General features: G+C 48.5%; 1 protein-coding gene across 4 annotated transcripts in view; it reads left to right on the top strand.

Annotated features, from left to right (window-relative positions):
* The window catches only part of bcar3 (BCAR3 adaptor protein, NSP family member), a 335,071-nt gene that overhangs the window by 160,798 nt on the left and 159,882 nt on the right, over positions 1-14,391 (top strand). For 3 of the 4 annotated variants that reach the window (XM_072510520.1, XM_072510521.1, XM_072510522.1), the window contains one exon: positions 9,261-9,585. In XM_072510520.1, the coding sequence (XP_072366621.1) occupies positions 9,261-9,585 (325 nt within the window). Of the gene's footprint in view, positions 1-4,081; positions 4,245-9,260; positions 9,586-14,391 lie in introns of those variants that run through there. The other variant, XM_072510523.1, reaches the window with a different exon arrangement.

The raw sequence follows: 14,391 nt of genomic DNA, 5'->3' as shown, positions 1-14,391 counted from the left end.
TGCTCTGCAGTGCCTCAGCCATGCCCACCTGAGACTGGGACAAGCTCCGCAGCGCCTGGCCCATTCCCAGCTGAGAGCGGGACATGTCCCGCAGAACCTCATCAAGGTTAGCCTATTACTGGGTGACTACCCCAGTGAGTCGGACATTCTGCCGAGACCCTTAGCTATGGCTGTCACCGACTGCGTGGCTCCTTGGACACCTTCACTCATGGCGCCGACATCGTGCACCAGGCTCTCCTCTGTGGTCACCACCCTAGCAGTGTTGGCCTCGGTGCCACGCATTACCGGCAACATCTCCTGTGCCCGTAGCCTCTGGGATTCCTCCAAGTGGCTATGGATCTGCTGGAGTGACGCTGACATCTCCCTCTGAATGTCCCGGCTGCTCCCTATTGCCTCCATCAGCTCCGGATAACCCTGTTCCACAGCATCAGGCTGGGACCCAGCTGGGTCCTGGGATCCAGCAGCCTTCCGACTGCTTACTTGCCTGGGGGTTCCTGCCTCCACCTGATGTACATCAGCAGCAGTGTGGTGCTCACCAGATTGTGCCCCTGAAGCCTGAGCACTAACATTTCCCACCGAGGTGTGTGTATCCGCGCTGGTGGAGGGTGGGGATGACAGCTGTGCCGTGACTATTACAGTGGCATCCTCGGAGCTCTCCTCCGAGGTGGTCTCCTGGGAGGCTGGAGAGGGTGCTGCCTGGGATAGGCTGTCGCTGGCGGCTGGAGGACCGGCGGGAGAATGGACATGTGGTCAGTGGGAGGATGGGTCAGTCTGTGACACAACAACAACTCACGCTTGACAGGTCCTTTGGGTGGAGCCGGTTGGTTCCTCACCTCTGTGGCGTCCGTCAGCCTCCGCGTGGGTGACCGCCCTGTCCTCGGCCACACACTCGCCTCCAGGGCACGCTCCTCGAAGGTGCTGAGGATTCTTAAGTCTGGCACCCCTCTGCCAGTCTGGGCCCTCTCGCAACGGTTGTGGGAGAGCTTTTACTGAGGAGACACAGAGAGGGACTCACTAGTCACATGCGTGGTTCACAGTGGTGGGGGAGGGTTGAAGGGGGTGGGGGTGGAGGAAGGGTTGGGGGTTGTAGAGGAGGGGGTAGACACCCCCGTAGGGTGGGGGAGAGCTCTCGGGAGGGGTGGTGTGTGGGCTTTGGTGTCTACTCACTTGTGCTGCCCAGTGTAGGCCACTGACCATTTTGCGGCACTGGAGGCAGTCCTCCTGGTCACACTCCCGGCGCTCATACCTACCACCACCTCATCCCACATAGCACTGGCTGCCTATGGCTAACCCTCTGAGACCCTCGGGGGAACAGGACATCCCTCCAGGTCTCCACTGCCTCTAGCAGCCTCCCCAGGTCAGCGTCCCCGAATCTCGGGGCGAGTCCTCAACGCTATTGTTGCAAGCTGGCTGGGGTTGGCTGAGCAAGTGCTGCTTAAGTGCTGCTCGACCTTGTGAGCAGGGGGGGGGGGGGGGGGGGGGCAGGCAAGCGCGGTCACAGTGAATCAGCTGGTGAGCCTTAATTTGCGGCGAGAAGCTCGTGAGGAAATGTCGTGGATCAGTTAATATTGAATAGAATTGCCGGCCTCGGTGGGCCGAGCACGGGGTAGCTCGCGGCAGTCCCCGCTTGCTACAACACTTTGAAACCTTTCCGGAGGATCGCACCCAGTATCGCGAAATGGTGCTCAGCTAGAACTGTGTGATTGACTGGGGAAATGGACGTCAATTTACCCTTTCATCGAGGCTCTGTACCTTGTGTCCGATCCGGCTCCCTTTACACCACATTTGCTGCCATCAAGGAAGAGGGAATCAAAGATGACAGCTCACGTCAGCAGCTACCACTTACCGCTCCGCTCTCCTTCCCCACATCCCCACCCTAAGGGCCAACAGGCCATCAATGTGATTTCCACAGGCCTTTGCCTCCTTTCGTGTAGTGAAAGTGCACCTTCACGTGTATTTTTATCTGCCGAACTTCCACCATGACCTCCGAACCCTCCTCAAAGCCCCAACTGACCCATAAGGGGTTCCTTGGGGAGCCCCCCCCCCCCCCCCCCCACACCCCACCGCACCCGCGCCGGGCACCTCCAGGCCCGACCCCCAGTATGGGTAAAATGCCAGCCTAGCACCTTGTTACTACCAGCCTGGCATGTGGGCAGTGCCCCTGCAAGCTGGCAGTGCCTGTTGGCATGTTGACAGTGACTTGCGGGCAGTGCCAAAGTGCCCAGGTGGCACCAGAAATGCCAGGGTGCCACCCTACCCAGAGGACAAGCACCTGGGGGTCTGCGATGCCCTGGGAGGCCCTTACGAGTGCTGTTCCGTCTGGTCCCCGTTTGTGGACACCAGCACTGACCGGTGCCCGCCCCAGGTCTCCAAGGCTGCACCTTTCCATCTAGCCATTGATCGTCAATGACAGTCAAGGTGTGCTGTGATTCTGAGATGTTAATGTTTAAGGTATCGCAATCCCCCAGCTGGTTCTGTACGGGGGTACAGAGGGCAGTGTAATCAAGTTGCTGCTTTAACTCCAGACACTGAGTCCATTCCAGGCTGGCAATTGGATCTGGGATTTCCCTGAACTGCATGATTCAGTGCTTCACTGGGTAATGGTTTCTCATATAAACCTTCAGGGGATGGGAATTGCTGTGGATGAAAGTGGGATTCGGCTGAATAATACAGACTTGACGAGTCAATTGGCCTTGAGCTTTGCTATATCATTCAATGGTTCAGGATGACTTTGCATCATTGGTTTTGTATTGTCAGTCTGACTTGGCACAACGTTCCTTATTACTGTATATATTTTTTTAATGTTCTCATTAGTTCATGGTCAAAAAACAAAATACAAGTAGCAGAGAGGGTGAAACATTCTTCACAATGTAAGCCCACAATGTAAGGCAGTTTCTACTGAGGGAGATGCTGGCCTGGCGATAATGTCACTGGCCTAGTAATCCAGAGACCCAGGCTAATGTTCTGGGTATCTGGGTTCAAATCCCACCATGGCCATTGGCAGAATTTAAATTCAATTGATACATCTGACGTATAATACTAATCTCAGGACCCTGACAACTGTCAGTGATTGTTGTAAAAACCCGTCTGGTTCACTAATCCCCTTTAGGGAAGGAAATCTGCCGTCCTTACCCGTAGGATTCCCTACATGTGATTCCAAATCCACATGTGGTTGAGTCTTAAATGCCTTCTGAAATGGCCGAGCCAGCCACTCAGTTCAAGGGCAATTCGGGATGGGCAGCAAATGCTAGCTTGGCCAGTGATGCCCATGAAAAAATGTCAGAAGCCATTCAGCCCACTGAGTCCATGCCAACTCGCAGTACAGTCGGTCCCATTGCCCTGCTCTAACCCCATTGCCCTTTAATCAATTAGTCTTTATATCTAAATTACATTTGTGGTGCCTCTTTGGTGGGGGGGGGAATACTTCTGAAGCCTTCTTCCTGATGGTGCCAATAAGCACAAATGCGTTTCACGGAAAGATTAACCATTTCACACCGACAGAAAATCAAATCCTGGGGCTGGTTTAGCACTGGGCTAAATCGCTCTCTATTAAGGCAGGCCAGCAGCACGGTTCAATTCCCATACCAGCCTCCCCGAACAGGCGCCGGAATGTGGCGACTAGAGGCTTTTCACAGTAACTTCATTGAAGCCTACTTGTGACAATAAGCGATTTTCACTTCAAATCCCGGCTGGTTTGCGCGCTCTTTGCACAATCACTTAGCCAGTCACATTCAAAAGGCCATGGACAGCGGACGTTAATGTGAACCATGACCTTCACCGGGATAAAGGATACAGCTAACAATTATCACCATCGGGGCGTTGTTTCTTGGTTTCACCAGAACAGGCAGGGCCCTAATTGCGTGTGACGCGGTGCAGTGTGGTTTATTCAGTGACATGGACGTCTAGTGATTGGTGGTCAGATGTGCAGCTCTGACAGGGTCCCTCCGTGCCCAGCCTGGGGTGTGGCTGAGAAGCAGCAGCTCGTACGTCAGAGCAGTGCCCCTTGGAGGTTTGTGCTCCACACCAGTTAGCAGCAACTTTGGGACTGTGGTGAGGGACTGCTTTGTGAAAAAAAAAAGCAAGCAAAACTTCATAAATAATTCTTCAGCGCTTTGATGTGTAATCTGACAGAGAGCCCCCCAGGCTCACCTTGCTGTGCGCACACAACTTTGGTTGTGTGAAAGACACTGGAATCAGTGTGTGGAATTGCATTGAAAGAAAAAGCCCCTCACCATTTATTGGAGGTAGGTCGATATTGGTTCTCAAGTTAGCTGTTGTTGAAAGCTCCTGTTAACTTTCTGTCTCACAGTGTCTTGCTGATGAAAAACCCATCTGTTTTCTCTTGGCAGAGTTCAGTGAAAGTACATTGTGCAGGAGCTCCGCTGCTGAGAGATGGCTAGCTTAAAGGTCGCTTCTTTAAAGCACAAATGTTTTCATTTTGAGTGCTACTTTCTTCCTATTGGATATCGCGTCCTCGCAATTATTTTCTGGCGTGTACCTTGACGTACACCATTATTTACTAGTTTAATTTGTGAACGTTTTGATGCATTGTAAAATCTTGCCTTGGATTTGCTTCTGACCTTAACATTCGGCAAAGGATAAAAGTGATTGCCGGTGACTTAACATGAGGTGCCCCTACGGTGATAATTGTTAGCTGTATCCTTTATCCCGGTGAAGGTCATGGTTCACATTAATGACCGCTGTCCATGGCCTTGGGAATGTGGCTGGCTAAGTGATCGTTCAAAGAGCGCGCAAACCAGCCAGGATCTTTCTGTGAAAGGCTTATTGCCTCACTTGCAGCGTCCCTGCCGCACTTCCCTAGACATTGCTGGGAATCTGTCAAACACTCAGCCCAGGGAAGTACTGGACTTAAATCGACAGGTTGCCTGAGTTACCACCCCACCGATGAAGGTGATTTTTTTTCTCCCTTAAGTTTTACATTTAATGTTTTCTCTCACTGGCCGAGGACACCGACTTGATCGCTTGTGGATTAATGCAGAGTGATTTTATTTTAAATATATTTTTGGGAGAATGCACACTGTGTTCTGTAGAAACATTCTGGAGGAGCTGGTTTTTGGGGGAGTGCTGAGCTTGGGAGACATTCTTCTCCAGTTAGGTATGAAAAGGCCGCAGCGTAGGCTGCAGTGTGACACGATAGAAAACATTGTTCCCCTCAGCATTGTCCTGCACAGAATGAATTGCCCTTTTGTAACGGTTCTTTGTGTGGGTTGAAGCGCCCTGGAGTCTGAAGTTTGGTTTCAGCTCTTAAAGATTGTCTCCCAGTTTCCACTAGGCTTGTCTGGGATTTGTGTTAAAGTCTTCATGAAGATTTGGTCTATTTCCCACCTGTAATAATGTGCTTCAGAAAATGGCAGAAATAAAACAAGTATGGGTGCACTCTTGACATTTATTACGCTGGCAAATTTGGTGTAGATCGAATGTGAACCAAACGTTATACGCAAAGAACCTGTGATTTATTGCTTAAAAACATCCTGTAGTATGGAAAGTTACAGGTGGTTAGATAATGCAACCAAAAGACATAATCAAGAAATGTCTTTTTTTTAAACTTGGAGTACCCAATTCTTTTTTTCCCCCAATTAAGGGGCAATTTAACGTGACCAATCCACCTACCCTGAACATCTTTGGGCTGTGGGGGTGAGACCCACGCAGACACGGGGAGAATGTGCAAACTCCACACGGACAGTGGCCAGGGCCCGGATCGGACCCGGGTCCTCAGCGCCGTGAGGCAGCAGTGCTAACCACCGTGCTGCCCCCAAGAAATGTGTTTCTTTTTAAAAGAATAAATTAGTTTGAATCTGAAGTAGCCCCAAAATGATTCTGTTTGATCTTATAGAAATGAAAAGCTATTATTCACATAGGCCTTTTACACCACCCTATCCAGCTTCATTATTCTGGTAGCAGAATCACAGATCCTTGATGGACAGTTCTGTGACTGGAATCGCTCAGCCAAATGTGACAGTGTCAACATCTGGGAGACAATTCCAGGGAGATTCCGACCTCCTGAGAATCTGACCGATGGCCGCAGTTGTAGTAAAAGCAGCTGAAGAAACCTGGGGAATCTGCATTCGGGATTGTCCATCGTTGAGTGGGTGGGTGGACTGCACTGACTGACGAGGGGGGCTACTGAGCTTGTGGTTGAGGAAGATCCCAGCTTTGATTTGATCCGTGCTCAGATTGCCAATCCCAGTTGTGGGGGGAGGGGGTTAATAGTAAACTCTCCTCCTGAAAAGCTGCTGTGACATGGGGGGAGGTTGTCTTGGACAGTGCTGCCATCACGGTGGATTACCCTGATGTTGAAATTGTCAGGAATCGCACGAGAAATGTAAACGTTTTAACGGGATTACCAGAAATATAAGCACAATGTTCACATTCTGAAAGCCCCTTGCTTAAATATATAGACGCGTGGAGATTGAGTGACGGTCGAGGGAGACAGACACCTAGGAACAGTGACTACTATAGGCAGTCACATGTCACCATGTTTAGCTTTTTTCACGGGTTGTGAGCGTTGCTGGCTAGGCCAGCATTTATTGCCCATTCCTAATTGCCCTCTGAGAAGGCAGCCGGAGAGCTGCCTTCTTGAACCGCTGCAGTCCGTGTGGTGTAGGTACACCCAGGGCGCTGTTAGAGTGGGAGTTCCAAATTCTGACCCAGTGACAGTGAAGATTTGGGATCCTATACCAGCCAAGGTGTAATTTGTCTTGGAATTCGCAGCACTATCCCGTGCACACCTGATGTGGAAAGTTAGATCCCCCACCCCAGCCAACACAATGAGGGTTGAACCACAATCTCACACCTCCAGGCTCTTACCATGGGTCACCCAACACATCCATCATCATCTACTGCCTCCACATTACCCCCCATTGGCCAACTGACATGTCAATCATGATCTTCCGAATGTAGGCTTCCATCATTGATCACCTGACATGTCCAGCCTTCTGGTGTCCCGTCTTCCCAAGTCAACACTCCGGAAACCTTACTGACAATAGAAACTCAGTTAAAATGAAGGCAGATAGCTTCCTTTAATGGGAGTAACAATCAACCTACTTCCCAACAGCCAATTGGGTTCCCGCTCCTGACCCTGTCTCTGTTAAAACCAGAAGTAGGTTTGTTTTGAGGTGGTCTGAGTTTGAATTTGAAATTTTTTACCTTTTCCCTTCCCATTCAAAGTTGTCCTTTTAAAAAAAAATCTTTATTATCACAAGTAGGCTTACATTGACACTGCAATGAAGTTACTGTGAAAAGTCGCTAGGCGCCACATTCCGGCACCTGTTCGCACACACAGAGGGAGAATTCAGAATGTCCATTTCACCAAACAGCAAGTGTTTCAGGACTTGTGGGTGGAAACCGGAGCACCCGGGGGAAACCCACGCAGACACGGGGAGAACGTGCAGACTCCGCACAGACTGTGACCCAAGCTGGGAATTGAACCTGGGACCCTGGCGCTGTGAGGCAACAGTGCTATCCACTGTGCGATTAAAATGACTCCATTTGTTACCCAACTGAATAAGTCTTGGCTGTCCATCACGCAGCCTTCCCTTGTCCTGCTGTCTGAAATAAAAAGGAAAAAAACAGAAAGATTTTCAAGAACAAAGAACAAAGAAATGTACAGTACGAAGTCTTACAACACCAGGTTAAAGTCCAACAGGTTTGTTTCGATGTCACTAGCTTTCGGAGTGCTGCTCCTTCCTCAGGTGAATGAAGAGGTCTCATTCACCTGAGGAAGACCTCTTCATTCACCTGAGGAAGGAGCAGCGCTCCGTAAGCTAGTGACATCGAAACAAACCTGTTGGACTTTAACCTGGTGTTGTAAGACTTCGTACTGTGCTCACCCCAGTCCAACGCCGGCATCTCCACATCAAAGAAATGTACAGCACAGGAACAGACCCTTCGGCCCTCCAGGCCTGTGCCAACCATGCTACCCGCCTAAACTAAAATCTTCTACACTTCCGGGGTCCGTTTCCCTCTATGTCCATCCTATTCATGTATTTGTCAAGATGCCCCTTAAATGTCACTATCGTCCCTGCTTCCACCACCTCCGGCAGCGAGTTCCAGGCACCCACTACCCTCTGTGTAAAAAAACTTGCCTCGTACATCTCTAAACCTTGCCCCTCGCACCTTACACCTTTGCCCCCTAGTAATTGACCCCTCTACCCTGGGAAAAAGCCTCTGACTATCTACTCTGTCTATGCCCCTCATTTCCATCTATAAAGTGTTCATCATTACCACCCAATGTCTCAAAGGTACTTTGCAGCCAATGAAATAATTTTGCTGTGTAATCACTGATGAAAGGCGGCTAATTTACACACCGCAAACACCCACAGATAGCAGTGCGATAATGCTCAGAAAATCGATTTTTGTAATGTTGTTTGAGGGATGAATGTTGGCCAAGGCACTGGGGATAACTCGCCTTGCTCTTCTTCAAAATGGTGCCATGGGATCTTTTGTATCACCCGAGCAGGCTTGGGATGGGGCCTCAGTTTCACCTGTCATCTGAAAGATGGCTCCTCCGACAGTGCAGCACTCGCTCAGGACTGCGCTGGAGTGTCGGCCTTGTGTTTGTGCTCGGCCCTTGGATTGGGACTTCCTGGAATCTTGTGACTCAAGGGTTGAGAGTGTAACTGATGAGCCATAACTGACGTACTCCAATATAGTCATAGCAACCAATCAATTCAAAGAAAATGAAACAAACGCACAATTTTGTTTATTTGCCCCTCTGAATCTTCTCCTGCATTGCCTCCCCGCGACGTGTGGGAGGTGCGGCTTTAATTGCTGGAACTACTAAGGTAATCTGGTCAAATTGGTGAAGCTACCACCAACCCTTGCTCTTGAGATTCTCACGTCAGTGTTGACTATTTGGACAAGATTGACATTGGTCAAACAATCCAAGGAGTCTCCGTTGGGAAGGGAGCAAAGTGTAAAGAAATTTTTTTTTAAGAAGATGTGTGCATTGGTTGCATAGAACAATAGCACAAAGAGTGCTCTTTATTGTGGCTTAACCCCCAAAGACCCAGACCAGCAGAACAGGACCAAACGATCAGTTCTTTCTGGCGCCTCTTCAGTCAGATTTTCAGAAATTGTCAGATCTTTTGGAATTACTTCAAGATCAATCGTAGAGGGAGCTGTTAGTTATTGCTGTTAACTATCACTAATGGATTACAATTAGCATGACATCTTAATGGCTTATTTTGTGCAATGATTAACTGCTGCCTGATTTACTAATGGTGTCTGTCTAAATGCAGAGCTGAAGATGATGGCCGCAGGAAACTACGCAAGCTTACCTCGCAAGATGAAAACCGGCCGCAAGAGTTCGCTCGCATCTTCGGTGGAGAGGCTCAATATTGATGACCCTCTCACCAGTCAGCATTCCAGCTCACTCCAAAGCTTTTCTATTCACGGCACACTGCCTAGGAAGAGAAACGGGATGGTATCTGTGATATCGGGCGGCATGTACAGTCCCACAGAAAATCAGCCTCAGTCTTTGCCAACCCGATTGCGCAAGGCATCATTGCCTTATGACATCATTGAGGAACATCCACTACAAGAGTTCACAGAGTTTCATTGCAGGTAACTGATTGTAACGTTTAGCTGAGTCAATGCGCTCAGGGTGGGTGGCGACCTTGGGATAAGGCTGCACTTGGCACTTTTGGCTGAAGATGCCTGAAAATGTTTCATCCTTTTCTTCTGCACTCACATGCTAGACCGTCATTAACTCTTTAGCGATATATAATCTATAGCTTTGCCAATCTGTATATAAACTTCCCAGGGTTAGGTTGGGGCCTGTCCCTACAGCGAGGTGCGTATTTCATATCAGAGAAGCAATTTAATCTGAATACAGTTATTCAGCTTTTTGTGTTGCAATGAAAGATGTGTTTAATAAAATAGGCAGCACACAGTTAAGTTCAATTCGTTTTAATGTTCTGAGTCTAACATAGTTGTGTTTTGCATTATACAGTAAGGGTTCTGTTGCTCATTTTCGATCTCAACAGCATCGCCAATACTGTTGCTAATATTAATGATAGTGTTGGTGAACCACAAGCTTTCCCTTATATCGATCAAATGACCACACAACCAGTTAATTAGCTCAAAAGATGGTTTATTTACACACACAAGAGTTACCTCGACATGCAAACACAATATCTACTACGAGTTAAACTACACCTATCAGCTACAATAACCTATACTTAACTTCAGGGCGACTGGCACTGTGCAAATGGATAAGGCCTTTATCTGGATTTCACCTGGCTGGTTCGAAGAAAGTGGCTCTGTCTCTGCTGGGCTCACCGTCAGGTAGCGATCGTTGGTCTTGAACTTGGCTGGCTGTTCCTGCCACAGTTGGCTGGCACAGGCCGGATCCAAAAGAGACAGAACACATGGCTATGCTCTCTTTTATCCCTCTGAGATTTTCCGCTCTTTGGGGCGGTCCTTCACCTTGGACCCAATAGTTCAACAGGGCTCAGGGCTGTCTTCGATTTCGGCCAGTAAAGGAGCGGGTGCCTTGGTGGCTGGGCTGGTCCTTAGCGGTCACTGACCTCGGCAGTTGGGCTCTCTGAGTAAAGGGAGTGGCGCCGATTAGTCTGTGACTGTACCGGTTTCTTGATTGGCGTTTTATTGTCCTGGGAAAATGGGCCATTGAAATGTAAACGAGCAAGGGTTTTTATCAGGCTTGGTTACTTGCGTATCAGATACACATAAGCTCTGTATCTGTCTGAGTTCTGGGTTGGCCATAATTTCCATGGTCCTTTGCAGGTGGCCATCTTAGATGGCTACAGTTCACCCTTCACCAATATAGTTTAGCTCATACACATGGTTGACATTTTTAATTAGTGAGGGCATCAAAGGTTATGGGGATAAGACGGGCAAGTGGAGTTGTGGATTACCGTATCTGATCAGTCATGATCTCATTGAATGGCGGAGCGGACTCGATGGGCCAAATAGCCTTCTTCTGCTCCTACGTCTTATGGTCCCTCACGGCACTAAGTAGTATTGTGCAGGAACTGGGGGTAATTGTGTTATATACCCACCGATCAAAGTATAACCAGGTGATTAAAATCATTAAAGATATTTCCTTTTCGCATCTCCCTGGTGGAAACCACCCAATATAAACATTGAGCCACATTTATCTTTTCATTTGCTTGGGGTGAGAGCATCACTGGCTGGGTCAGCACTTGTTCCCTAATTGCCCTTGAACTGAGTGGCTTGCTGGGCCATTTCAGAGGACCGTTAGGAGTCAACCACGTTACTGTGGGTCTGGAGCCACAGGTGGGCCAGCCCGAGTAAGGATGGCAGATTTCCTTCCCTAAAGGACATTATGAGTAAGATGGGTTTTTAACGACAACTGATAGCTTCATGGTCTCCATCAGTGAGGCGAGTTTTGCATTCCAGGAACTGGATTCTCCGGTCCCCTAGCCGCTTGTTCCTCAGCGGCGTTGCCATTCCCCGGTGGCGGGATTCTGATCTTCCTGCTGCTTGTCAATGGGATTTCCTATTGAAGCCACCTCAAGCCGCCGGGCCAGAGAATTCCGGCCAGAGAATTCCGGCCCATATTTATTAATTGGATTAAACTCCACCAGCTGCCGTGGTGGGATTTGTGCCCATATCCCCCAGCACATCAGCTTGGGCCTCTGGATTACTGAGTCAGTGACATTGCCACTCTGGCACCATCTTCTATTCCCCCAAGAGAGCAGTAAATAGAGATGTTTCAGGGATGATTTAATTCAGGTGTTCAAGAGAGTTGTAAGGGCAGAACAGTGGCGTAGTGGTTAGCACTGCTGCCTCGCAGCGCCAAGGTCCCAGGTTCGATCCCGGCTCTGGATCACTGTCCGTGTGGAGTTGGCACATTCTCCCCGTGTTTGCGTGGGTTTCGCCCCCACAACCCAAGGATGTGCAGGGTAGGTGGATTGGCCTCGCTAAATTGCCCCTCAATTGGAAAAAATTAATTAGGTACTCAAAATTTTTTTTAAAAAATAAGAGTTTGAGTTGTAAGAATGAATATCTAATATCTCTACTGCGAAGGGGATGTGCTGAAAAGGGGAAAGGACAGAACTGGGCTGTACTATCTGTAACACCTTCCCTATCTCTCCCCAGTGACTGAATAACCTGCCCACACTTAATGCCCTGGGTGCAGAGGTAAGGAGCAGTGAGGTGTGAGCTCGTGGAAGGCTGGTGCCTGGCGCACCTCAACACCAGGCACTGCCTTCAGGGGAAAAACGTGCATAAAAAGTAACCATATTATTTGCTTGTATTTTTTCATTTTCCTGGTCTTCCTATTTGTCTTAATCTTCTAACCGTGAGCCTTCAGTATGAGTAAGCTGAGCACTTACCTCTACTGCAGCTTATCAGTAGCTGAACCTCGGTTAAGATGTTTAGAGATGTTTACACTGATCTCTGCCACTGACAGGCTCTTGCAGGTTTACCTGTCAAGCTGAACACATGCATTGTGCAAGATCTATTTGGAAAATCTTGTCTCCAAGTGTTTTTATGGAAAGAGCATTTTGGAACTGCACCATGAAGAGCAATAAAAATACATGGCCACGGCCGACATATTATCAAATATTTTCACTTTGTAACTGTCCCAGTCTGCGACTCACCGACTCTTCCCATTCTCTGGACACTCTCGCCCGCTGTGTGTTCTACCCACTTCCTATCTCTCTCCTGCTCCCCTTGTTGAATGATAACCCAGTTATGGAGAAGTTGACAGCTGGGGCTCCGTGATAGCATTCTTGATACTGGATTAGAAAGCAATGGGTTTTAATTCCATTCCAGGGTCTTGTGCCCTGTGACACCCCAGTGGAGTGTTGAATGAGCGTTTACGCTGTCTTCAGCTGATGTGGGTGTTAACGATCCCATGACATTATTCCCAAAAGGAGCAGGGGAAATAAAGGCAAGATAATTTGCTCTTCTCTTTTTCTATCTCATACCTCACATTGTGAGGTAATACCATCTCGAGGCAACATTTATTTTCCAAATATCTGGAATATGATGCATTTAAGGGGAAGCAGGATAAGTACATGTGGGAGAAGGAGCTAGAAGGCTATCCTGACAGATAAAAATTGTGGGAAGAGCCTCGTGTGGAGTTTAAACACTGGGATTGGATATTGGAGCTGAATGGCCAGATTTTGCTGTGGATTCCATGTGATTCTGTATAATAGTATGTTGGCTGGCGCAAGAACATTAAACGTACTGCGTCCAGTTTCTGAGATGATTTCCTTATTTATACCCTCTGGCAGGAGCATGCAGGTTTTAGCTAACTTGCGGGTGCTCTGAAATTCACCCCGTTTGCACTCTGAGGCATGTTTCAGAGCGTGAGTGACCCAGAGTGGCCAACCCTACAGTGCTTGGCTGGTGATGCCATCCCAATGCCAGGATGGGAGGGGCACCTCCTCTGGTGACACTGCACTGCCAGGCGCCCTGTGTGCCACCTCACCTTGTTGATTTATGGATTCTCATGACCGTGAGTGGTCACACTTTGAAGGGGGCATTGGGCCAGGTATCACGGAGCCACCTTCCACACAGGAGAGAGGATGGGTTATTGGCAAGTTCACACTGAGGTGACATTACAGAATCAGAGTTCCCTGAACAAATGGTTCTGTCAATGAATAGTAAGAGTTAAAATTTAGCTGAGGGAACCAAGTTGGTTCATCTGCACACTGCCTTTACAATGTGTTTCTGTGTTGCATCAGCGTGACTGACCATGTACAAAACCGAGTTCAAAGTGGGTGCCGTGATTTCTTTTTGCATTTAATGTACTTGTCGTAAGTTGTGTGAATCCGTTCTTGTTCTGAGGGAGATTTCTTGTTGCCAAAGTTGAATATTTGGTCTGATGAGCAGTAGGTACAGATGTTATCGTGGACGAGGAATGTTATTGTGAGTAATGGAATTAACGTTGCCTCGCCAGATAACCCACCACTGTGATAGATAGATTAGCCTTTGAATGCCTGGGGGGTATGCGGAGAGCTACTTTTCAAAGTCTCGCTCTGAAGTGTTCCACTTTCTTTTTAATTAGTGCAATTTTAGTGAGCCCTATCCGTTACCTGGATAATAGAAAACGTCACTGTACTTTTACATGATCGCTGTCTGATAAGCAGGTTACAGACAGTGGCAGAGTGGTGTAGTGCGATACAGAGAAGGCTCACTAGAATGGATTGGATTTTGTTTATTGTCACGTGTACCAAGGTACAGTGAAAAGTATTTTTCTGCGAACAGCTCAACAGACCATTAAGTAAATTGGGCCTATATTCTCTGAAGTTCAGCAGAATCGGAGACTATACAGGGTGGCAGTGGTTAGCACTGTTGCTTCACAGCACCAGGGTCTCGGGTTCGATTCCAGGCTTGGGTCACTGTCTGTGTGGAGTCTGCACGTTCTCCCCGTGC

The sequence above is a fragment of the Scyliorhinus torazame genome, chromosome 7, assembly GCF_047496885.1.
Source record: "Scyliorhinus torazame isolate Kashiwa2021f chromosome 7, sScyTor2.1, whole genome shotgun sequence".
NCBI lineage: Eukaryota > Metazoa > Chordata > Chondrichthyes > Carcharhiniformes > Scyliorhinidae > Scyliorhinus > Scyliorhinus torazame.
This window is presented reverse-complemented; position numbering and strand designations above follow the sequence as displayed.